Raw genomic sequence first — 25,188 nt, forward strand, 5'->3', positions numbered from 1 at the left:
AAGTTCATTGCACAGTTTGCCATAGCTCATAAATGCAGGATGAAGTGTCCCGTTCAGGCTACTTGGGGCTTCAGGGGGATTCTGTCATGCACTAATTACCCTGACAATGTGAAGACAAAGCACCTCTGTCTGAGGCCCATAAATGCAACTTCGTATAAGGGATCCAAATTCTACATTTTGCACTTGCATAGATGCTTTCATTTAGAAATGAAACTGTGCCTTTTCAGTAGTAGGCTTTTCAGTCATTCTTGTAGCTTGGTCATTCATAATCATGGGATATAAAATCATTCAGAATGGTGAAGCAGAGAAGGAGGACTGGAAAAACAGTGGGTGGGGAAAGGGTTAAGCACCCCATTTCCTCCCCAGCCACTTTTGCATTCTAAATTCTACCCCCCCCCCAAAAAAAAAACCAGCAACAACCCAGCTTTGCTTGAAAGGAAAAATAAGGCTATGGCATAGTAATTGTTCCCTAAACACTTTTGGGTTATCATTTCTGCATCTTTCTCCCTGTAATGGACCAGCTAAAACTCCACTGCAGAGGTGAGACTACATCTCGCAGCTCAAAATTCATGAGTACAGTTAAATTGTTCTATACAGTGGTACCTCGGGTTACATATGCTTCAGGTTACATACGCTTCAGGTTACAGCCTCTGCTAACCCAGAAATAGTACCTCGGGTTACTTTGCTTCAGGATGAGAACAGAAATCATGCTCAGCAGCAGGAGGCCCCATTAGCTAAAGTGGTACCTGAGGTTAAGAACAGTTTCAGGTTAAGAACGGACCTCCAGAACGAATTAAGTACTTAACCCGAGGTACCACTGTATAACCTTTCCAACACCATTGACAAAACCATGCACATAACATCTAACAAGAAGTTAGGATTCTATTCAGGGCTTCCTTAAGCATATGTGGCACCGGGGTGCAAAGATCCGGAGTCAGCTGGCCACCTCAGCATCTTGCTGGCTTGGTCTCCCCCGAACCCGCGACACAGAGCCGCCCGCAGCAGAAGAGCCCACCGCAGTGCTCCAACCGACCAATGGGCTCTTCCCCACACTCAACTCTCAGGCCCCGGACTCTCAGCCTGGCACCCCTGAGAGGCTGGCACCCGGGTGCCCCACACCCCTAGCGCCTATGGGTAAGACGGCCCTGATTCTATTAATGAATCACCTCTGAATTATTTCAGTGACAAAGACTGTTGCAGCTTAATTGTGGGCTTCTCCAGATGGGTATTTAATTGTGGGAGTATTCTACAGCGAATTATTGCCACAATAATAGTGCATTTGTGGTGGATTTATAGTGCTTAATCGGTTGTTCTGCTTCCCCAATCCTGCCACGTTGCTACTGTCTGAAGTGATAAAAGTGGGGCAAGGAGCTGCACGTTTGCGGTATAAAATGTCGCTGGATTTCCACCACTGGTTAGAAATGAAGCCTTGTGACCACACCAAAACCTTTTGCAGGCACAAACCATATTGAATGCAGGGTCAACATGCAACCTCCCTGATAACATCGTGTGCGCGAATAATAATGAAAGCACAATAAAAAGTGATGTCTAGAGGAGCTGTTGGTGTGTGTGCACCCACTCATAGGATCGTTCCAAAATATTGCCCTGAGGACACCAAATCTTTATTGTCCAAGATAAGCCCTGGTTTTCTTTCCCTACAGCTTCCATCAGGAATATGACATTTGATACTTAAAGGCCCTATTGGAAACTCTTTGACTGGCTTTTATGTCCAAACAAATGATCTTGAGGCAAGAGGGAGGTGGGGAAATGTTAAGGAGAATCAGCGTCGCATGTTTTGGAGAAAGGAAGGTTCTCAGCAGTGGTTCTTTCTGAAAACTTTGGTTATGACCACAAGCGCTCTGTTTATCTTTCAGAAAAGAGAGGGGGGGGGGAATGGTTTTGCGGGAGCTTTTCCAGGATTCTGCCTTAGGGGGAAAAGGCCCCTGCCAGTTTTCCTTAATCATTAGGGCTTATGGGTGAATGTTTTCTGAAGAAGGCTCCAGCCATCTGGGCAGTATACGGACATGTAATTATGCCGGTGTTTAAGGCAAACAAAAGACTTGCTGATCAGCAGTTTTTTGCAGGCTGCAGGTGGCTGAGAGTTTTTTAGAGGAATGTCACAATGTATGAGAGGAGGTTGGGGAGTGGGGGGGGGATGACTCAGAAGTGCTTGGTCACTTGTGGTTTTTCGTTCATGTTTTTGCTATGACTATTGCCTTGTTTTTACTTGAGCAAGAAAGCAGGTGTTTTGTGTCTTGGTGCAAAACAGTATTTTGTAACAGGGCTGCAACTGTTCATGTAACCCATGGTTGCTTAGCTCGCCAAGAAGGGAACTTTTTTTTTTAAATACACCAGGGTCACACGAATGGTTTTCAGCAATTTTTCTGCAGTATCTATAATATCATAACTCTCGAAAGTCATGGATAGACAGACAGGCTGAGTGACTATAGTCTTTGGGAAACTTTCACCAAGACTATCTGTGAAAGCCCAGGAACAGGTGCCTAAGAAAGCCTTAATAATAATATACGGTAGTTCTAAAAAACATTTTGTTTTTTTACTAAGATGATGTGTTTGAATTATCTTTTGGGTGGTTGTTGCAGTGCAAATAGGTCCCAAATCTCTGACTCATGATTGTGTTAAAAAAAAAAAAAACTCCCATGGCTGCTGGAGTAGAGTTAAGGCTTGTTAGATTGCAAGAATGGTAATAATTAACTAATAACTCAAATTTCTATCTCACACCTTCAGCAGGACTGCTTTCAGAGTGCCTTTACAATAGTTGAAATTTGCACCATGAATAAAATAACATGGCTGTACAGGAGCAAATAAAACACAGTCCACTTGATCGATACCAAACAAGCGAGAGCTTTAAAACGGGCTTGGTAAAGTGGCTTGAAAGGTCAAAAAACCAAGAGATCGTAAAAGCCTGGGAGAACAAAAAAGGTTTTATTTTGCTATATTGGCACCAAGGGAATTTCTGCTTCTTTGGAAATCATAGAATGGTAGAGTTGGAAGAGACCCCCAGGGGTCATCTTGTTCAACCTTCTGCAATGGAGGAATCTCAACTGAAGCATCCATGACAGATGTTCATCCAACCTCTGCTTAAAAACCTCCAAGGAAGGAGAGCCTGCCTTCTGAGCTAGTCCGTTCCACTCTCTAGCAGCTCTTACTGACAGAAAGCTTTTTCTGATGTTTGGTTGGAATCTCCTTCCTTGTAGCTTGACTCCATTGGTTTGCATCCTACCCTCCAGAGCAGGAGAAAACAAGCTTGCTCCATCCTCCATGTGGCAGCTCTTTAGATATCTGAAGATGGCTATCAGATCTTCCTCTCTTCTTTTTCAAGGCTAAACATACCCAACTCGCTCAACCATTCCTCCTTTTTTTAAATCCTCCAGTGCGTCGGAAGACAAGGTAGCTTTCAGTTGTGCGTCCAAGAGCCAGGCCCTGTGACCAATAGGACTTTGCAGGACTGGGACCTTCCTAAGTTTGTTCTGAAGAGGTGAGGCCGATTGGTAACTCACAGCACCTGGTGGCAAGTGCCGGGAAGGGATATAAGGTCAGCATTTTCACTTTGGCTCTTTGCCACAGCAACACGCTTCCTGCCTTGCTGCGTTTGGCTTCTTGCTTCCTGATCCTTGAACCTCTGCTTCTTGACTCCTTGCTTCTTGATCCTTGGACCCCTGACTTCGTGACTCCTTGCTTCCTGACCCTCAGACCCTTGGCTTCTTGACTCCCGGCTCTCTGACCCTTGGATTCTTGGCTTCCTGGCTTCTGGACCCCTGTTCCTGCTCCCACCCCACCATCCTGCCCCTGGTAATAACGTCCCCTGCTGGGACATCGATCGCCCATGAACCGAACCGTGACAGTAGCTTTGATGTGCACCAAAAGACATTAGAAGGTTCATGCCAAAGGCCCATCAAGTGCAACATCCTGTACTCACAGAGGCCAACCAGATGCATGTGGGATGCTTTCAAGCAGAACATGAGTGAACAGCACTCTCCCCTCCTGCGATTTCAGGCAACTGGTATTCAGAGGCCTATCACCTCTGATACCAAGATAGTAGACATCCCTCATGATGAGTAGGCGTGGATAGTCTTATCCTCTGTGAATTTGTCTGAACTGTCAAACATGGGATTGTATTTTTTTGCAGCTAGGAAGCTTTCTCATACTATGTCACACTGTTTTTCATCTAGCGCAGGGTTGGGGGAATAACCTCCATGAAATCTGATCAATACTGTGTCCATGCCAAACATAGGGCGCTTCCAACGACCTGTTCGTTGGGTATTCGTCCTGATTTATTTGCAAGGATCTTGGTTAGTTAGTGAGCATTTACTCTTAATTTGTTGCATTATCAAAACAAGTGTTGGTCCGCACTTTCCAGGGCGTTTTCTCATCACTTTCCTTGTTGCAAAAAGCCTGATCTTTTTTGGGGGGGGAAAGGAGGCTTGTTGCGCAAGGCTTCCCAGTCGTCTTTAGTTCCGCAAACTGAAAAAAGTTGCCTCTATGTGACTGAATCCCAGCTGAAAAGAGTGACAGTCTGGAAACTCCCTTAGTAGATGGAAGTTTGCTTGTTACTAGCCAGGGCCTGTTGTCTACTCTCCTTTCCTGTCTATTGGTCAAGACAGAACTCCAGATGTTGCAAGAAGGCACTTCCCATTAAAACAAAAATGAAAACCATTGGGGGTAGATTCTGTCTTACTCATCTTGTTCATTATTTATTTATTAAATTTATATACCTCCCTTCATCCCAAGATCACAGGGTGGTTTACAACATCAAAACGCAAAACACACAACATTAACAGCAGGTTAGATTTGTGAGTGGCAACAGTCGAGAGCCAGATAAGGTCTACAAAACTATCCCTTATATTCAGAGCTCTCCAGCTTGAACTAGCTCCGTTGGTTAAAGCATGGTGCTGATGATTCCAAGGTTGCAGGTTTGACCCCCATATGGGACAACTGCATATTCCTGCACCTCAAGGGGTTGGACTAAATGGTCCACAGGGTCTACGATTCCATGGAGACACCTGAAGGAGCGTCTCCACCCCCATCATTCTGCCTGGACACTGAGATCCAGCGCTGAGGGCCTTCTGGCGGTTCCCTCGTTGCGAGAAGCCAAGTTACAGGGAACCAGGCAGAGGGCCTTCTCGGTAGTGGCACCTGCCCTGTGGGACGCCCTCTCACCAGATGTTAAAGAGAAAAATAACTACCAAACTTTTAGAAGATATCTGAAGGCAGCCCTGTTTAGGGAAGCTTTTAATGTTTAATAGGTTATTCTATTTTAGTGTTTTGTTGGAAGCTGCCCAGAGTGGCTGGGGAAACCCAGCCAGATGTGCGGGGTATAAATAATAAATTATTATTATTATGAACTGCACACAAAGATTTCTGTGAATTACTGGTTTGCGGAGCATGAGGCCTGGAGATTCTTATCCCTGCTGTTCATGCCAAGTTCATGTACTTTAGGTGGCATTTAACAGTGATCCCTAGCCCTGCCTATGTGCAAATGTCGTTGCAATGTGGAAAAGCAGTTAAGGCGTGCAGTTGTTTGGCTGTGCTTCCATGCAGAGCAGATTTGGGGGGGCTGGAGGCTGAGCAAAGTGATGTCTTTTGATGAACCCCTTTAGGCTTACCTTTTAGCAGTTGTGCTGTGAACAACACTGGATGGCCGAGTCTCTCTGCATCTCAGTGTCCCAAAGCGATGCTATGGCAGGGACATTGCCGGAAATTAATATGGCACCCAGCTCTGCTCAGAGCACTGTGCCAGAAATGTTTATAATGGGAGCAGGCCAGGGATGATGTTGGCAGTGGGCCCTGCTGGGGTACTGTAGCCCTGTAGCTTAAGGATGCCAGGTGTTGATACCTGCCTTGGATCTTCCTACTTATGAGCAGATGAAAGAAGTTACTTGGATGCTGTAAGCAATCCATGTTCATGAATTTCCCTGAAAGGGGAGCTATAAGGCATTTGTAACTTCCAGACGGAGGCAGTTCCATTGTTCTGTTCAGTTCAGTTCAGTTGTAGTCTCCCTGCTTCAGAGTTAATTAAGTGTCTTCCTTCTCCCCAATGTCCTGAAATAGATAGATTACAAAAAGCTTGTCGTTAGGCAGGCAGGCTTCCTGCTCTGTCCCTGTTTGATCAACAGGTAATTTAATTGACTTCGCAGAAGTAGAATAGTGAAGGGATCGGAATGGGGGTGGATGAAGTTCCTTCCCAAATCGCAGCACCCGCCAGAGGAAGTCACCCTGTGGTACCAAATAAGGTTGCCAGCCAGGTTACCCCCAGAGGCAAATGTTCCCTTAATAAGCACACATACCTCGCAAAATGAGATGTCTGGGCTGGAAGGCAGGGAAGAGATCAAACAGTTAGCATGCCCCTGATTAGGCTCCAGCCCGTAATTATAATCCTGCTGTTTCCATGGTTTCCTGATCGCACAGCGACTTTGCCCATGGGGCTGGTCAGTTTTTGGAGGGAGAAAGCCCACCCGCTGGAGCCCGGCTGCGTCTGTAATTCTCTTTCTGTACTTGTACGCACAGCAGAAGTTTTGCACTGAAGCCCTGTATCTTCAAGAGACACAGGGTGTGCGATGTATGGCCGATACTGGCCCATTGGCGGATCCAACTCCCTGGGGCAGATTTTAGGCTGTTTGTATACATGAACCAGGGACACGGGTGGTGCTATGGTCTAAACCACAGAGCCTAGAGCTTGTCAATCAGAAGGTTGACGGTTCAAATCCCTGCGATGGGGTGAGCTCCCGTTGCTCTGCCCCAGCTCCTGCCAACCTAGCAGTTCGAAAGCAGGTAGTGCAAGTAGATAAATAGGTGCCACTCTGGCGGGAAGGTAAACGGCATTTCCGTGCGCTGCTCTGGTTCGCCAGAAGCGGCTTAGTCATGCTGGCCACATGACCCTGAAACTGCACACCGGCTCCCTCGGCCAGTAAAGCGAGATGAGCGCCGCAACCCCAGAGTCGTCCGCGACTGGACCTAATTGTCAGGGGTCCCTTTACCTATACAGTGGTAACTCTGATGCAAACAGGATCCGTTCCAGAGCCCCGTTCGCATCCTGAAGTGAACGCAACCCCCGTCTGCGCATGTGCGGGTAACGATTCGCTGCTTCCGCGCATGCACGTGACGTCATTTTGCGCGTCTGCGCATGCATGAGCGGCAAAACCCGGAAGTAATGCGTTCCGTTACTTCCAAGTCGCTGCGGAGCGCAACCCGAAAACGCTCAACCTGAAGCATATTCAGCCCGAGGTATGACTGTACATGAACCACAGTAGATGGTTGCTCACTATTGCTGCAGAATCAATAGATGTTCGTGCCTGGTTACGTTGGGTGGATATGCAGGGCTGGCCCTATCGTTAGGCAGAGGGAGGCGATGGCTGCTGTGGAGGCAGTGCTGATGAGGTGTTGGAAGACTTAAGCTGTCTGTGCCCTGCATGGCCTGTGCTGCATCATACAGCGTTTTTTTTTGTAAATTGCCTTGAGTTGCCTGCAGTGGGGAAAAGTGACTAAATAATAAAGAAGAATGGTACATGACCCCAGTTAAACTTGCCAAAATATACCATTTGTCTGATAATAAGTGTTGGAAATGTAAAGAAAATGAAGGAACATTCTTTCACCTCTGGTGGACTTGCCCTAAAGTGAAGGCCTTCTGGGAAATGATATATAATGAGTTGAAAAAGGTATTCAAGTATACCTTTACTAAGAAACCAGAGGCCTTCCTTCTGGGCATTGTCGGCCAGAAGGTGTTAAAGAAGGACCGAACATTCTTTATGTATGCAACAACGGCAGCAAGGATACTCATCGCTAAGAGCTGGAAAACTCAAGATCTACCCACGCTGGAAGAGTGGCAGATGCAGCTGATGGACTATATGGAACTGGCCGAGATGACTGGCAGAATCCGAGACCTGGGAGAAGAGAGGGTTGAAGAAGACTGGAAGAAATTTAAGATCTATCTACAAAAATATTGTAATTTCGTTGAATGTTAAGAAGGATGCTAGATCACAAATAATTGCCTACCATTGAATTAGACTCGAATTTGACGATAAGTGAGATTAAGGAAAATATAAATTTTTTGGAGAACTGCTAGATTTTATTTAAATGAGCAGATATAAGATTGTAAACAAGATGGTAATTTGCTTAGAAAAACCTTTTTTAACGATGCAAGTGAGAGCGGGAGACGTGAGGGAGTCCAAAGAAGTGATGAAATTATGCTATGATATAAATAATGTTGTTTATTATTAGTGCATTTGAATTTGAAAATCTTAATAAATATTTTTAAATAAAAAATATATATATCATATATAAAAAATAATAATAATAATACCAAGTCAGACCATTGGTCCACCCAGCTCAGTGTTTTCTACACTGGGTGGCAGCAGGGTTTCAGACTCTCCCAGCCCTACCTAGAGATGCTGGGGAACTGAGGAACTTCTGCATGCAAAGCACATGCTATAGCACGGAGGTGCAGCCCTTCCCTGGAGCCCATGGTCCTACCCCAAAGCTAGCCAGCTTAGCCCTCCGAGGCCCAGGACAAGTGAACCTGGCTGCTACCCACCTCTGCACAGGTTTGGTCTGTTGCACCAGGCCTGTTTCTCTGTGGAGTTCATTCCACAAATGAAGGGCACTACTGAAAATCCCATAGACTCACAGACACCACAGGAAAGTTTTAGTAGTGGTGGGTTTGATAAGCAAATTTCCTTGAAGAAGTGGCTAACTGCAAGAGTGCCAGATGACCTATTCAATTGAGCATTCTTCCTGATTCACTTGCACAAAACCTACATTAGATGGTGCCCAGTCTTTATTGGCTATTCATGTTGGTTGGTTTGCAGGGCAGTTATACAGCAGCAAACATTCGCCCTGATTTTCATGTGGGGCCTTTATGCATTTTCTTCCCACTAATCATTTGTTCACGAGGCATTAGCCTGTCACTTTTAACTACCCCAAATCCATGTTTTTTTAAAAAGTGTGTTTGTCATGCAAGGGTAACCTGGCTTTAATACACTTAAATTGCACAAATCTACAGGCTTTCAAACCCCAGCACTCACCTATAAAAAAAGAAGGAAGGGCAGATTTGTTCTCTGTTCCTCCAGAGGACTCAAAAGCAATAGATGAAAATTTAAGGGAAGCAAATTTTGCTTGAATGTCATCAGAAACCCCCTCCCAGTAAGAGCTTTGATAGAAGTATTTAAGCAGAGGGTGGATGGTTGTATCTTTGGAATAGAGTGATACCTCAGGTTACATACGCTTCAGGTTACATACGCTTCAGGTTACATACTCGCTAACCCAGAAATAGTGCTTCAGGTTAAGAACTTTGCTTCAGGATAAGAACAGAAATCGGGCTCCGGCTGCGCGGCAGCAGCAGGAGGCCCTATTAGCTAAAGTGGTGCTTCAGGTTAAGAACAGTTTCAGGTTAAGTACGGACCTCCGGAATGAATTGAGTACTAAACCCGAGGTACCACTGTACTTTGCTTGATTCCTACATTGTAGATCCTGCATTGAGCCCCAGGGGTTGGAACAGATGACAATCTAATATCCCTTCCTTAATTCTACAATTCTATAATTGTATACAATTGTATACAAACTCTATAATTCTGTGGCCTGCCTCCCCCCCCCCTTGTAAACAGGGCAGCTCGACAAGTAGAGGGGTAAATCTTGCACTGTTATCTTCCCAAATGCAAAAATTGCCTGTCAGTCCCTGGCCTTTGCTTCTGGAGCATTTTTGCACGCCAGCTAAATGCTTACAAATCAAAAGTATTCCCAGAAACTGCCTTCGGTCTATTGTGTTGGTATGTGTCCGGAAAAGAACAGCAGCCCTTGCTGTGTTTTTTAAAAATGTGAAGTTGCTACTTGGTGCACCTGAATGCACCTCTTGACTTTTCAGGTGTTTAGTGGCTACGCAGGGGGTCAAAACACGTAAGTGCTAAGTGCAAATTATCAGCGGCATTGTGGAGTCACTGTTGAATGGCTTTTTGTAACAATAAACCTGGAGAGCATTCATTCTAGACGAGGGTTTGCTTTTTTTTTTCATTTACCCCCAGAAGAGCTTTGGTTTGCTTCCAGCCATCTACCAAGAACCCCCTAGTAAATAGTTCATAGCAGAAGTCAATAATTCAGGCTGATTGGCAGGGTAACCTTAGCTTAGCATATTGTTTACGGCTTTTGGTATAACAAGACAGGAAATCTGGAGAAGGGGAGCGGGCTGGGGGAGTTAGAGCCTGTTTTTGTGTGTTTTTCCCCTCCTCCCCACCAAGCATGGATGGAGCATTATGGAAGAAATATGGTAACTCTTTAAGTTAGTTGTGTATCAATGAAGCAATCAGGAGGGGAAGTCTTCCCATGAAAAGATCACGTTGCTCATTGAAATTCAAAAAGCCTCCTTTAGACTGTCCCCATCTTTATTTTCCTGGAGAGTTTCTCGTAAGTGTATCCTAATCCCTTAAGAAATGTAAGTCTCTGGGTTGCAAGTCTTGGGCCAAGAGGGCACAGATAGTTCATATTGATATTGATTTTTGCATTTGGTTCTTTTGTCCTTTTCTCCCACTGGCCCCTCTAATTGGCTGCCAAGGTCCCTTTGGAGATTGCTAATAGTGTGAAAGTGCATCTTCCCAAGATCTCACATTCAGCAGGAACTGAAAAGACAAAAGAGATGAGAGAAGGGGGGGGGGGGAACAAACCCAACGAGGAGACAAAGCTTACTGGCATCAATTCTGAAACTCTCTTATTTTATTAGCTCCACAAAATGCCCTTTCCAGATGTTCGCTTGAATAGCTGCTGGATTTCCATTACATTTCCACAAACCGTCAGCATTTGCAAGCCTGATTATTAGATTAATGTTTTCAAGTTGTAGAGTAATGTGGTGATTAAAACAAAAAGGCTCATCATGCTACGTCTTCTGTTGAGGCTTCAGATTACTGTAATTAATGAAGGGAAAAACAGGGTTATGAATGCGTGTTTGATTCAGCATTGGAAATGAGTAACCTTTAAAAATAGTAGCTTTGTGCCACAGCGAGAAGCCAGGAGGTTGATTCTCTCCTGCCCTTAAGTTGTTTTAAATATTTTTTTTAAATGGTGTAAACCACCCTGAGACCTTTAGGATGAAGGATGGGCAATGAATAAATAAAATAACGATGATGATGGTAGGAGCTTTCCAGGTGTGTGGGTACATGGAATGTGGGAAGCAAACTTTTTGATTATGCACATTACTTAATTATTGTTGGCTTGAATAGTTTGTACTTGGTTGGTTTTCCCAAACAGGAGATTGATAATGGGTTAATTTCTTTAAAATCCTTCTTTGTAAATGGGTGTGCTTCAGGGAACCAGAGGCTTTAAGGAAAGGGAACACCTGAAGTTTATTTAAACTAATCTGCTGTTTCACTCATGAGTCCACGTTCTTCCCTTTCCTCTCCTCATCCCATACTCTCCTGAGCTCCAAGCCCCACTTGACCTGCCCACCCCTTACTCCAAGCTCTGAAGTGACAGGAGCAGGTTTCAGCAACTCCAGCCTGCTAGATCTCACTATACCAGAAGCCGACTGATATTGTAGGCAAGAAGTGCCAACTGAATGTCTTGTTCATACCATACCCTTTAAAGCACCTCACAAAGAACCCTGGGAACTGTAATTCACAGAATAAAAAATTCCTTCCAGTAGCACCTTAAAGGTAAAGGGACCCCTGACCATTAGGTCCAGTCGTGACCGACTCTGGGGTTGCGGCGCTCATCTCGCTTTATTGGCTGAGGGAGCTGGCGTACAGCTTCCGGGTTATGTGGCCAGCATGACTAAGCCGCTTGTGGCAAACCAGAGCAGCGTGTGGAAACACCGTTTACCTTCCAGCCAGAGCAGGACCTATTTATCTACTTGCACTTTGAGGTGCTTTCGAACTGCTAGGTTGGCAGGAGCAGGAACTGAGCAACGGGAGCTCACCCCGTCGCGGGGATTCGAACCGCCAACCTTCTGATCGGCAAGTCCTAGGCTCTGTGGTTTAACCCACAGCGCCACCCGCGTCCCAGTAGCACCTTAGAGACCAACTAAGTTTGTTATTGGTATGAGCTTTCGTGTGCATGCACACTTCTTCGGATACACACGAAAGCTCATACCAATAACAAACTTAGTTGGTCTCTAAGGTGCTTCTGGAGGGGGACGCAGGTGGTGCTGTGGGTTAAAGCCTCAGCGCCTAGGACTTGCCGATCGAAAGGTCGGCGGTTCGAATCCCTGCGGCGGGGTGCGCTCCCGCTGCTCGGTCCCAGCGCCTGCCAACCTAGCAGTTCGAAAGCACCTCCGGGTGCAAGTAGATAAATAGGGACCGCTCCGGCGGGAAGGTAAACGGCGTTTCCGTGTGCGGCTCTGGCTCGCCAGATGCAGCTTTGTCACGCTGGCCACGTGACCCGGAAGTGTCTCTGGACAGCGCTGGCCCCTGGCCTCTTAAGTGAGATGGGCGCACAACCCCAGAGTCTGGCAAGACTGGCCCGTACGGGCAGGGGTACCTTTACCTTTACCTTAAGGTGCTTCTGGAAGGATTTTGTTTGTTTCTTTGTATCGACTATGGCAGACAAACACGGCTACCTACCTGTAACTGTAATTCAGAGAGCTACAGTTCCCAGCACCCTTAACAAACAACAGTTCCCAGTATTCTTTTTGTGGTGGTGGTGGGGGAAGGGATATGCTTTAAATGTGTGGTTTGCATGTAGCTTTGAGGAATAAGTTTTTCCAAACCCATGCTCATTCACTAACTTTGAATATGAGACAAACATCACTGTAAACAAACAAACAAACTATTTTTATCACAATAATTTCTTCAGCCATCAAATATATATTCCAGAGGGGTTAATTGCATAGCAGCTAAAACAATAAAGATTATTGCGCCATTTATTTGTTGATCTTTTAGGATGCAGCACATCTCTAGTTTTGGCCACTAGAGGGCGTTCTCACTGTTCCATCAATAAATGGTGGCTGGGAGGAGATCAAAAAGATTTCTCCTTTCATTATGCTTGGAAGTAAAATGTATTGATTTCAGCAGAGCTTACTTCCAATTAAACATCCTTAGACTTCCTGCCAAAGGCTACGTACACACTAATGTAGTTTTCCTCGATCCAGAATCATTCACAACATGCCGCTTTCAATCTAGATTGATTCTAGATCCGTGGTTCCCAACAGGGGGGAAATTTGATTTTTAAAGGGGTTAATTTGAGAATGAGTTATTAACAGTGAATGGACCTTTTAGGCTTCCTACACATGAATAGGAGTTCACTTTTTGAATATGAAATATAGGTGGCGGGGGGCAGGCACCAAGATTTTAGAGATACTTAAGTGGGGCATGGCCAAAAAAAGGTTGGGAACCGCTGTTCTAGATCCTGCCGATCCTGGGTGGGTGTTGTAATAAACAAAACCTGCCCTTATTCCCTTGTGAGGGACACAAGAGCCCTTATAGAGTCCTTTGTAGGTTCTCCATCAGTAGGAGAAAATAACAGAGGCCAACCAGAGAATATTGAGAAACAAAGCAGCTAGTAAGCCTGATCTTTATTGAACTGTTGCAACAGGGTGCTCCCCTCACATGCAGGAAAGGAGGAGGACCCTGAACCAAGGTGTGCCTGCCCTTATATTTTAAATTCCCTGCCCTGGAGCTCAAGACCACCCTTCCATACATCATACATATATCACAGAAGGGGTGTAACCCAAGACCACCCCCCACAAACATCATACCTACATCACAGAATAGGTGGTCTACAACAGAAATTTGAATGTTGTTGTTTTTCCTGTCTGCTACGTTCTCTGATAATGCCTTATCTGATTGCCTTTCCTGGTAGTTTGGCCATTCCTTTGAGATGGTGATTACCCACTTCCTGAGACAATGGGAAGGTTCCCCCACCTCCTCCCTCCTTGCAGAGAAAACATTTGGTCAGTTTGGGAGTCAAAATGGTTTCAGGGCGGTCTTCCTGTGCTGCTCCAGACATGTGGTCCCCATATCTATGTACGTGCTAGATTGGTACATTTATTATATATATAAGACCTTATTTTTTATTTCAGTGTGGTTATTTGATACACACGAGAAAACCCTCAGCCTGGTCATTTGGTTTGGATAAACTCCCCATTCCTGGGACCACCTTATACCTGTTTTGAAATGAATTCAGTGCAGGGTAACGCAGAATCGATCTGTAATGAGCTTTTCTAGGAATGAAACCAGTTTCTCAATATGCACTTTGTAGGGGCAAAAAATACAAACAACAACAACAACAATTATTATTATTATTATTATTATTATTATTATTATTATTATTATTATTATTATATTTATTATATTTATAATATAAATTTAATATTATATTTGTATAAATAAATAAATAATATTATATTATATTATATAATATAAAATATTTATATACTAAATAAATAAATAATATTATATTATTTATTTATACCCCATCCATCTGGCTGGGTTTCCCCAGTCACTCTGGTTGGCTTCCAACAAAATATTAAAAATACAATGAAACACAAGAGGTCTAGATTGTGTGTGGACTGTGTAGGGGGGGGAAAACAAGTATGCCCCTTTACTTTTTTCACCAATGTTATCTTACGTACTCTTCTGTATTCCTGAATTTCTGAACAAGAGAAGAAGTGTGGTCATGTTCTCCTCTCTAGACAGGGCCAAATGTCTACATGTACACTGTGGAAATTTAATATATATATATATATATATATATATATATATATATTCGCTCAAGAACCCCCTATAACTTTTCTTTTGCCAACCAGTACTAAAGAAACTATCATGGTTTATTAGGCTGAGAATTAGTTTTGCGCCCCATGTCTGATCTTCATGTGTAGAACATGATTAAACCACAGTTTCCTGCTTCTGATTTAAGGAGTAACTGTTGTTTAAACAAACGGAGAAGAATGGTTTAAAGCAGTGGTGGCCAAACTTGGCCCTCCAGCTGTTTTGGAACTACAATTCCCGTCATCCATGACCACTGGTCCTGTTGGCTAGGGATGATGGGAGTTGTAGTCCAAAAACAGCTGGAGGGCCAAGTTTGGCCATCACTGGTTTAAACAAACTACAACAGAAGTACTGATACTGGCAGACAAAGGAGTACAGAAAAGGAATGCATCACATCATTCCCAGCCTAATGAACCATGGTTTATTAGGCTGAGATACCTATGTCTTCCGGAGGCGGCGCAAACGACAATGGCTGCCTTCTTCTAATTGTGAAGGGGGAGCTCCGCAGAAACGGGTCGTCCGCTACGGCGAAGCGGAGACCCACGTCGGAAAACCACAGGCAGCGAAAGCCTGTGGCCGTGGGACTCGGCGGGCACCAGAAGCACCCCCGAAATGCAGAAGAGACCCCGTAAGGGGTCTCGGAACGTGGAAGGGTTGGCGCGGTGCTGTGAGTCGATCGCTCTTTCTGTGGAGTGAAGCCGCATAGCTGCTGTCGGTGAGCGCTGACCTCTTTTCCTGGGAACATCCGATTTGAAACCAACAACCCGTGAGTAAGAAAAGAAAGAAAGATTTGGAGGCTAAATTACTGCTAATTCGGCTAAAAGCGGGAGACGCAACCAGGAAGTCCGTCTCTCGTCTCTGCTTAAGATTCAAAGCAAAGGACGTTGATGTTTGGAGCCTTTGAAGAGGCGCTAAAAGGCAATCAATCTGTACATCTATTGGAGCTGTGTTTAAGGAGACTTAGGACTTAACTCTTTGAGTGATTCACTTCTTAATATGAACTGTGCTTTACCTTTTCTGCTGGAATTACAAATCTACAGAGAAACCCAGGCAGTCGGACTGCCTATTTAACAGAACTGTCAGATTGCAAATTTTGACACTTTGTTGCTTTCTGCTGCTACAAGCTGAGTACTATTGGAACTGTTATATTGAATCATTTTTTCTGGCACTTGCTGAGACATTGTTATGTTTTTAAGACCAACTCTGCTAACTACAGGGAAACTGAAGGTTCTTCGGAAACTAAAGGCTGTATGGACATTGTTTTAGAAGCATTGGAATTTGGAAAAGTTTGGAGTTTTAAATAATTGATTTTAATAATTTGATTTCCTCCCTCAAAACATAATTGGGCTCCCTCTAGAGGATTTTGGATTTACAATTGCATGTGACTTTGCTTTCTTTTTCCTTTCCTTCTATTTGGCTGTTTACCCTCTGGGCTGGTGGTTTCCCATGGGAACATACTCAGTCTGACCTTGACCAGTAGACAGAACTGGAATGAGTGGCACTGGGAGACCAACAAGAGCGGCTAAAGCAAAAGCAAAACAAACAACTCTGACTTTAACTTCACAGCCGCGTAGATCATCTGTCCCTGCTGTTTTGGAAGTGGAAGAAGGAATTGAGCAACCTTTGTTAGAGGATATGGCAGCAGGAGGATCTGCTTCAGTATTAGATAAAATATTTGAAAAATTGGAAGCTCTAGACAAAAAAGCGGATGAGCAAACGGCAAAGATTGATCAAAATACAGCCAGTGTTAATAAATTAACTGAACAAGTTACTTTGAATGCACAATCAATTGGCAAATTATTTGAAGCCACCGCAGAAAATCGGAAATTGGCAGAGGAAGCTAATAAAAAAACTGAAGAACTGAGGCAGGAGGTAAAACCATTGCATAAGCAGGTTGGAGAACAACAGGCCTATCTGTCTATGATTGAACTACGGGCTCGGGAAAATAATTTGAGATTGAGGTTTATACCAGAACTTGTACAAGGGAACTTAATTGAGTTTCTGACAAAGGAATTTTCCAAGTTTTGGCCTTTGGAGGAAGAAAAGGACTTTAAAATTGTGACTGCTTTTAGACTTGGAAAACTAACAAGGAAGGACAGGCCCAGAGACTGCTTGATTACTTTGAGATCTAAGGAGGAAAGGGATAAAATACTAGGTCTACACTACGAAAAGTCACTTGAAATTTTGGATAGAAGAGCAGAGATTTACAAAGACATCCCAAAACAACTTTTGGACCTTAGATCCACCTATACTGAACTAGCAAAACTGTTGAGGAGCAACTCAATCATTTAAGGTGGGAATTTCCCCAAGGATTATCTTTCACATTCAGAGGGAAGAAAGTGAAAATCAAAACAGCTGAGGATAAAGTAAAATTTCTGAGTACCTACGGAGAGGACCTTCAGAAAGGGATCGAAAGACCTTCAGGGTCTGGACCCTCGCCTGCACCTACACCTACACCTTTGGGGTCTGAAGACCAGGAGAAAAAGATACCACCACAAGAGGAATAACAGATTTGTCCAGGATGTCTCTGCAACTTCTGAGTTGGAACATTAATGGCGCCAATTCTCCAGAAAAAAGGAGAAGAATATTTCATATATTGAAAAAAGAACAATTGGACATTATTTGCTTGCAAGAAACACATGTGACTAGACTCCATAGAAAAGTGTTAATAAACAAAAGATTAGGCCAAGAATTTATCTCTTTGGACCGAGTCAAGAAAAGAGGAGTGGTGATATATGCAAAGGAGAGCCTGTCACCAAAATTTTTATTTAAAGATGAACAAGGAAGAATTTTAGCAATTGAGATACAAAACCAAGGAGAAAAGTTTTGATATTAGGAATTTATGCACCAAATGAGGGGAAATCGGAATTTTACAAGAAGCTGCATGAGATAATGCTGGACTACTTGAATTATGACAACATCATTATGATGGGAGACATGACTGGAGTGGCATCAACTAACATGGATAAGTCACATAGCCAAAATGTGACAAAAGATGGCAGACTACCTAAAACATTTTTTGAACTGACTGACAACATGGACTTGATTGACATTTGGAGAACAAAGAACCCCCTGGGAAGAGAAGGAACATTTTTTTCTGAAGCCCAACTGACATGGACAAGAATCGACCAAATATGGATAACTAGAGGTCTGGCACCTAAGACAAAAAAAGTGGAAATCTGCCCAAAGACCTGCTCCGACCATAATGCTGTAAAGATGGATATGAGACTAACTCCAACCGGCTCCTTCAGATGGAAGATGAATGACAATTTGTTTAGAGATCAGGAGATTATCAAAAAGGCCCAAAAAGCTTTGAAGGACTACTTTGAGATAAATTTGAACACTACGGTGGAAAAAAGAACTGTCTGGGACGCAAGTAAAGCGGTTATGAGGGGGTTTCTGATACAACAGAACACCATAAAGAAAAGAGCACAGAATGAGAAAAAAGATAAGATCCTGGAGAAAATTAAAGAATGTGAGAAGAAGTTAAGATCGAGACCGAAGTCAAAGGAGATTTTAAGAGAAATTAAACTCGGTAGCACAATATTCTAAATTGATAAATCAGGAAGTGGAATGGAAAGTTAAGCTAATGAAACAAAGATCTTTTGAATCGGCAAATAAATGTGGAAAGCTGTTAGCATGGCAGCTGAAAAAGAGACAAAAATTGAACACGGTCACAAATTTAGAGATTGAAGGAAGAAATATTCAGAACCCAGTGGAGACCAGAAAGTGTTTCCAGAGATATTTTAAACAACTATATACACAAGGGCCGCAAAACGAGGTGGAGATAGAACAATTTTTGATAAAGAATGGTCTACCAAGGCTGTCTCAGGAAAATAGAACAATCCTGAACTATAAAATAACACAACAAGAGATTGAAGAAGCCATTCAGAACATGCAACTGGGCAAATCTCCAGGGCCAGATGGGCTTACCTCCAAATATTATAAGACATTGAAAGACTATTTGATATATCCATTAATGGAGGTTTGCAATGAAATTATGGAGGGGAAGAAGGCACTGGAGTCGTGGAAAGAAGCTTTCATCACATTGATACCCAAACTAGAAACTGAAAAGACACAACTTAAGAATTACCGCCCCATCTCCCTCCTAAATGTGGACTACAAAATATTTGCAGACATTTTAGCAAGCAGATTTAAAAAAGTTTTAAATGAAGTAATTCATAAGGACCAGGCAGGCTTTCTCCCAGGTAGACATTTGTTTGCTAATACAAGGAATATTATTGACATTTTGGAGCTTTTGCAAACAAATATTAATACAAAAGCAGTGTTAATATTTATAGATGCGGAGAAGGCCTTTGATAACATCTCATGGAAGTTTATGAAGAAAAATTTGGAAGGGATGGGAGTGGGACGGGGGTTTGAGAATGGGATAGAGGCAATTTATTCGGAACAAAAGGCTAAATTGATAGTGAACAATGTGGTGACGGAAGAGTTCAAAATTGAAAAAGGAACACGACAAGGTTGCCCTATCTCCCCTTTGCTATTTATTTCGGTCCTGGAGGTGCTCTTGAATATGATTAGAGGAGACCGGTTGGTGGAAGGAATTCAGGTCGGTGCGAAACAGTATAAACTTAAAGCATTTGCAGATGACCTAGTTTTGACCCTACAGGAACCAGAGTCTAGTACGAAAAGGGTATTACAATTGATTCAGGAGTTTGGTCGGGTGGCGGGATTTAAACTTAACAAGCAGAAAACCAAGGTTTTGGAAAAAAAATTGACACCTTTAGAATCAGAAAGGTTTCAGAAAGAGACAGAGTTAAATGTGGTTAAAAAAGTAAGATACCTAGGGGTAAACATAACAGCGAAGAATATGAGTCTATTTAAGGATAACTATGAAAAGTGTTGGTCTGAAATTAAAAGGGATTTAGAAGTTTGGTCAAGATTGAAACTTTCCTTGTCAGGACGAATTGCTGTTATAAAGATGAATGTATTGCCAAAAATGCTGTTTTTATTCCAGACTTTACAGATTGTGGATAAAATTGAGTGTTTTGGGAGGTGGCAAAGAGATATCTCCAAATTTGTCTGGCAGGGCAAAAAGCCCAGAATTAAGTTTAAGATACTAACTGATGCTAAAGAAAGAGGGGGCTTTGCCCTGCCAGACTTAAAGCTGTACTATGAATCAGCAGCTTTCTGCTGGTTGAAAGATTGGCTGCTTCTTGAAAACACTGATGTTTTAGATTTGGAAGGATTTAACAACGTTTTTGGATGGCATGCATATTTGTGGTATGACAAGGTTAAAATTCATAAGGCTTTCAAGAACCATATTGTCAGGAAAGCAGTGTTCAATGTCTGGATAAATTATAAAGACTTATTGGAAAATAAGACCCCAAGGTGGTTATCACCAATGGAAGCTAAGGCCCGGAAAAGACTCAATATGGAGGCTAAATGGCCGAAATATTGGGAAATAATAGAAAAAGATGGAGATAATTGGAGATTGCAGAGTTTGGAGAAATTAAAAGATAAAGTGCGAGATTGGTTACATTATGCTCAGATCAAAGAAGTTTTTAAGTTGGATAAAAAGATAGGATTGCAGGTGGAAAAATCAAAGTTAGAAACGGAATTGTTAGAACCTAAGACTAAGGTACTTTCAAGAATGTATAATTTGCTGCTAAAATGGAACACTCAAGATGAAACGGTCTAATCGGCTATGATAAAATGGGCACAGGACATAGGGTATAATATCATGTTTGCTGACTGGGAAAGGTTATGGACCACCGGTTTGAAATTCACGGCATGTAATGCCTTGAAAGAAAATATTATGAAAATGATATATAGGTGGTACATGACCCCAGTCAAGCTTGCAAAAATATACCATTTGTCTGATAATAAATGTTGGAAATGTAAAGAAACTGAAGGAACGTTCTTTCACCTCTGGTGGACCTGCCCTAGAGTTAAGGCTTTCTGGGAAATGATATATAACGAGTTGAAAAAGGTATTTAAGTATACCTTCCCTAAGAAACCAGAGGCCTTTCTTTTGGGCATCGTCGGCCAGAGGGTGTTAAAGAAGGACCGAACATTTTTTATGTATGCAACAACAGCAGCAAGGATACTTGTCGCTAAGCACTGGAAAACCCAAGATTTACCCACACTGGAAGAATGGCAGATGCAACTGATAGACTATATGGAGCTAGCAGAAATGACTGGCAGAATCCGAGACCTGGGAGAAGAGGCTGTGGAGGAGGACTGGAAGAAATTTAAGGACTATTTACAAAAATATTGTAAATTGTATGAATGTTAAGAAAGATGTAAGATTATCAACAATATGGCACCAATAAGTTAGTTAAAATGAATATGAAAATAAATGAAAATATAAGAAAAGATAAATTTTGGATAAATATTATGTTAAAATTAAGCTTTTAAGGTCTGGGTTAAATTATCTAAAATTAGGGATACAATATTAGAAAATTATAATATAAGAATTGAAACAAGGTGATAAATTGCTGGGTAAAGCTCGAAAATTTGGAATGCAGGAACGAGAGATGCGAGGAAGTCCAAAGAAGTGAAGAAAATGTGGATATTGGAAAAATTATATGTTATTTTGTTTGTTTTTTCTATTGTATTAAGAAAATCTTTAATAAATATTTATTAAAAAAAAATTAAATAGATTATTGACTGAGACAGAAAATGAGTGTGCTTCTTCAGGCTCTGAATATAGTCATTATTAACGCAGAAAACCATAGCGGTAAAGTTTTAACACTTCTTCACAGATGCTTTCAGAAACAGATCAGTCTGAGTAAATATTCTCACACACATTGACTGGTGTCTTTCTTTTTGTGTCATGCTTAGCTCAACCTTGCTGAGCAACCGTGAGATAACTGGACCCTTCTCTGCTGCTTTAAATCGACTAGTTTAATTTGGTTTCTCCACCCCCCCAAAAAAGCTGTATCTGCAGGCTTTGGTGGAAGCAGTGTTTACTGTTTGAAACTGAGGAAATCTGGAACCAAACTCCGAAGGGACCAGCTCTTGCCAGAGTAGGGAGATTTAAATCAATGCAGTTTAACTCACTGGGAAGAGGGGGAGGGGAATGCTCTTCTGTGAGGTAAAATGTAAAAATTAAGCTATACGTTTTGTGAAATATGCTTTTAGAAAGGTCTGCTTTAACACTGGCAAGAAAAAGCAGCTTTATGGGACCCCAATCTGACCTGGCAGTGGGGATAGAGTTAGCTCTTTTTCCCTTGCATCAATGTGCCACTGCAAATTCTGCTCAGCTACTGTTTGTCCCCCCCCCCCCCTCAAATTGCTTCTTGCAGCAAAAGTGCAAAAAGAATGTGTTCTGTATTTAAACAAACCTTAAAAATATTCACACAACATGTAACTTGACCCAAAGAGTCTGTGCTGTTTGGTTCACGAATTGCCACAATAATATTATATAACCTGTTGCTCATACATCTCAGGCTTGACCTCAAAGAGTCAGGTGTTGTTGTTTTTTATCTGCAGGCATTTCACATCAATGATCAGGGGTGGTGGGAGCTGTAGTCCAGCGACATCTGCAAGGCCACAGGTTCCCCTCTCCTGTTTTAACAGGAAGGAAGGCCTTTACTCAGTATGGCTTAGATTCCTTTTTGAGAAGTGGGGCTGGCTGTGTTTGAAAACTTTGCTGCCTGGTCCTGTGCCTTTGACAAGAGTGCAGGCCTTAGCAACTGATGTTAATGCTCAGCCCCATGCTGTGAAGAAACTAAAGCTTTTGTTTTCCGCAAATTGAATTGCCACTAAAGACACAGGAGCAGGTCTTTTCGAGAATGGTAGTCCTAATCCAACACAATTGCAATTAATTCAATAAGTACACCTTACTCTGCGCTGGATTAGGGCCTACTAGTGTTAATTTTAAACCAGGGAATTTTTAACAGAAAGAGGATAATAAATTTTTTATTAAACTTTCTTTTTCTTTGTGTGTTCCTCCTGGATTTTTTTCCAGCCTTGCTCAAGGAGCATCCGGCCAAGGTCCTTAAAGGCTGAAAACCAAGAACACTTAACTACCATTAACGTACTGTTGCTAATTTTGTTTGTTTGTTTCTTCCTGGCAGGGCTTCTTTACCTTCAACAGGAGCACAACAGGAAGAATCTAACAGGTGCGTTTCCCTCTAGTGATGCAACATACTGGCTGACGGTCTCCCTTTTGTGCAGCTTAAAGACACAACATCTCTTCTGGAGAAAAGAGCGGGCAGCTCTTAAATGATCGCATTTAAGTACAAAGCTTTGGGGAAGCTGTTCCATAGGAGAACTCAGAAGTGCTGTTTATAATGGGTAAAGCTGGTGGAATCTGTGCCAGAAAACTGGGATGCAAATGGCAGTGGTAGATCAGTAGAACTGCACTTTAATGCCATTAATACAAACATGTTCTGTGCTCAGTCTGATTCTTCAAACCCTTGTCGTTGTTCCCCACCACCCACCGCCTCATTTTCCTTGAAAGCTATCCGGCTTGGCCACAAAACAGCTCACTAGGCTGTGTAAGGTTTCGTTTAGTAACATACTGAAATAATTATGAAAGGACACTTTCCTGTTTCTTAAACTTTGTCCTTTTTCTTCCTTCACACTCTGGTGTGGCAGGTTAAGGGAATCCTTATAGAGCCTTTCCTGCCAGCTGGGATAGCTCAGCTGGTAGAGCATGAGACTCTCAGGGTTGTGGGTTCAAGTTCCGTGCTGGGCAAAAGATTCTTGCATTGCAGGGGGTTGGACTAGATGACCCTCGTGGTCCCTTCCAACTCTGTGATCCTGCCATTCCTGCCGATTGGCAACTAGGCTGTTGCTGCATGCAGCTTCACAGTGCAGGCCTTCACAACGCCGGTGGAGGTTTAGCCATCAGCTCTGGAAGAGTCAGGAGTCCAAGTGGCAACGTGAATCTTTCTGCGGTGACCTTAAAGGCCAGGATGGCTCCAGATGGCATTGTGGGAGGCTGACCTGCAGCTGTTGTGATTTAGGATTGCTCCTCCACAGATAAATCACCAGAACTCTCAAGATTTACCGGGCTGTCTCTTGGCATATATAAAAAGGTCAGCGCTTTCTTCTCTCGCTAGGGAAACTGCACATCATTCAGGGAATTAACACACGTTGTTAAAGTGAGCTGCCACTTTTAAGAACGTATAATCTATAAGCACAGGACAAAGCTGTTAACTCGTAGGGTATAATTGGTATTACAATAAGTCATATTATAGAATTGTAGAGGTAGAAGGGACCGTGAGGATCATCTGGTCCAACTGCCTGCAATGCAGGAATATGCAGCTGTCCCATACGGGGATTGAACCTGCAACCTTCGTGTTGTCACCACCACGCTCCAACCTATTATGAAAGTTTGCAGGTTTAGAGAGCCCAAGGGGGTAGAGTTATGTGGGGAGTGCATTTCACAAGTTGAAAAGAAACACCCAACAGAGGTCGCACCCACACCATACATTTAAAGCACATGGCTTCCCCTAAAGTTACAGGGAACCAGGCAGAGGGCCTTCTTGGTAGTGGCACCTGCCCTGTGGAACGCCCTCCCACCAGATGTCAAAGAGAAAAATAACTACCAAACTTTTAGAAGACATCTGAAGGCAGCCCTGTTTAGGGAAGCTTTTAATGTTTAATAGGTTATTGTATTTTAGTGTCTTGTTGGGAGCCGCCCAGAGTGGCTGGGGAAACCCAGCCAGATGGGCGGGGTATAAATAATATATTATTCTTATTCTTATTATTAAGAATTCTGGGAACTGTAGTTTACAACCCCCCAACTCCCAGCATCCTTGACAAACTACAGTGATGGGAAAATGCCCTTTGCTTTGGTGCAACATCAACCAAAAGCAAATCTGAGTGAATGCTCATTAGATAGCCATTATCATCATCTAATCTCCCGGCAAACAAATCGAGATGAATGTTCCACAAACACATTTCCTGGAAGCTCCCTAAAACAATATAACAAGAGGGCCTACCTAGCAGGCAGGGAGTTATAAAGCATAGGTCCTGCCACACCTGGGACTTTCTGCAAGTAAAGTGTTACACCACTGACGTACGTTCTCTCCCCTGACATCTAATGATACGGTGCACGGATCATGGCCCAGCAGCCAAACTGTACTGCAGGTGCAATAACAAAATCACTCAGCTGAATTGGGGGGGGGGGAGGGACACACACCCAAGGTTAACTCAAAATGGAAAGTTTGGGGATTAATTCCCCCAGATGAAATGCATCTTTTAATTTGAAGCTACTGGATGACTTAGAAAACCCACAGAGCTCATAAGGAAAGTAAAATGCAGATTTTCAAATTCTGCAGTCTGTTGCTGCTGACATACTATCACTGTGGGAAATTAGGATCAGAAAGCAAAACCACTAGTACCGCAGGTGCGCTGGGACTGGAAGAGTACAACTAAGCATAAAAATGTCAGTGTCCATATGGCTGAGCATACATCAGTTCATTGTCCAAAGAAAACAACATCCCCCAGTTTGCCGTGCATCTATGGATATGCCTTAATTATTTTATTTCTTGGATGACATCAGTTT

At 43.0% G+C, this 25,188-nt stretch overlaps 1 protein-coding gene across 10 annotated transcripts in view; it reads left to right on the forward strand.

The window, feature by feature from the left end:
• The window catches only part of LOC310842037 (uncharacterized protein), a 292,099-nt gene that overhangs the window by 20,058 nt on the left and 246,853 nt on the right, over positions 1–25,188 (forward strand). For all 10 annotated transcript variants that reach the window (XR_014562784.1, XM_083733904.1, XM_083733901.1 and 7 more), the window contains exon 2: positions 22,748–22,792. Coding sequence is in view for 9 of the 10 variants with exons in the window: in XM_083733904.1 (XP_083590030.1) it covers positions 22,748–22,792 (45 nt within the window). In the remaining variant the exon portion in view is untranslated. The remainder of the gene's footprint in view (positions 1–22,747; positions 22,793–25,188) is intronic.

The sequence above is a fragment of the Podarcis gaigeae genome (genome assembly GCF_964106915.1).
Source record: "Podarcis gaigeae genome assembly, chromosome: 3".
NCBI classification, from domain to species: domain Eukaryota; kingdom Metazoa; phylum Chordata; class Lepidosauria; order Squamata; family Lacertidae; genus Podarcis; species Podarcis gaigeae.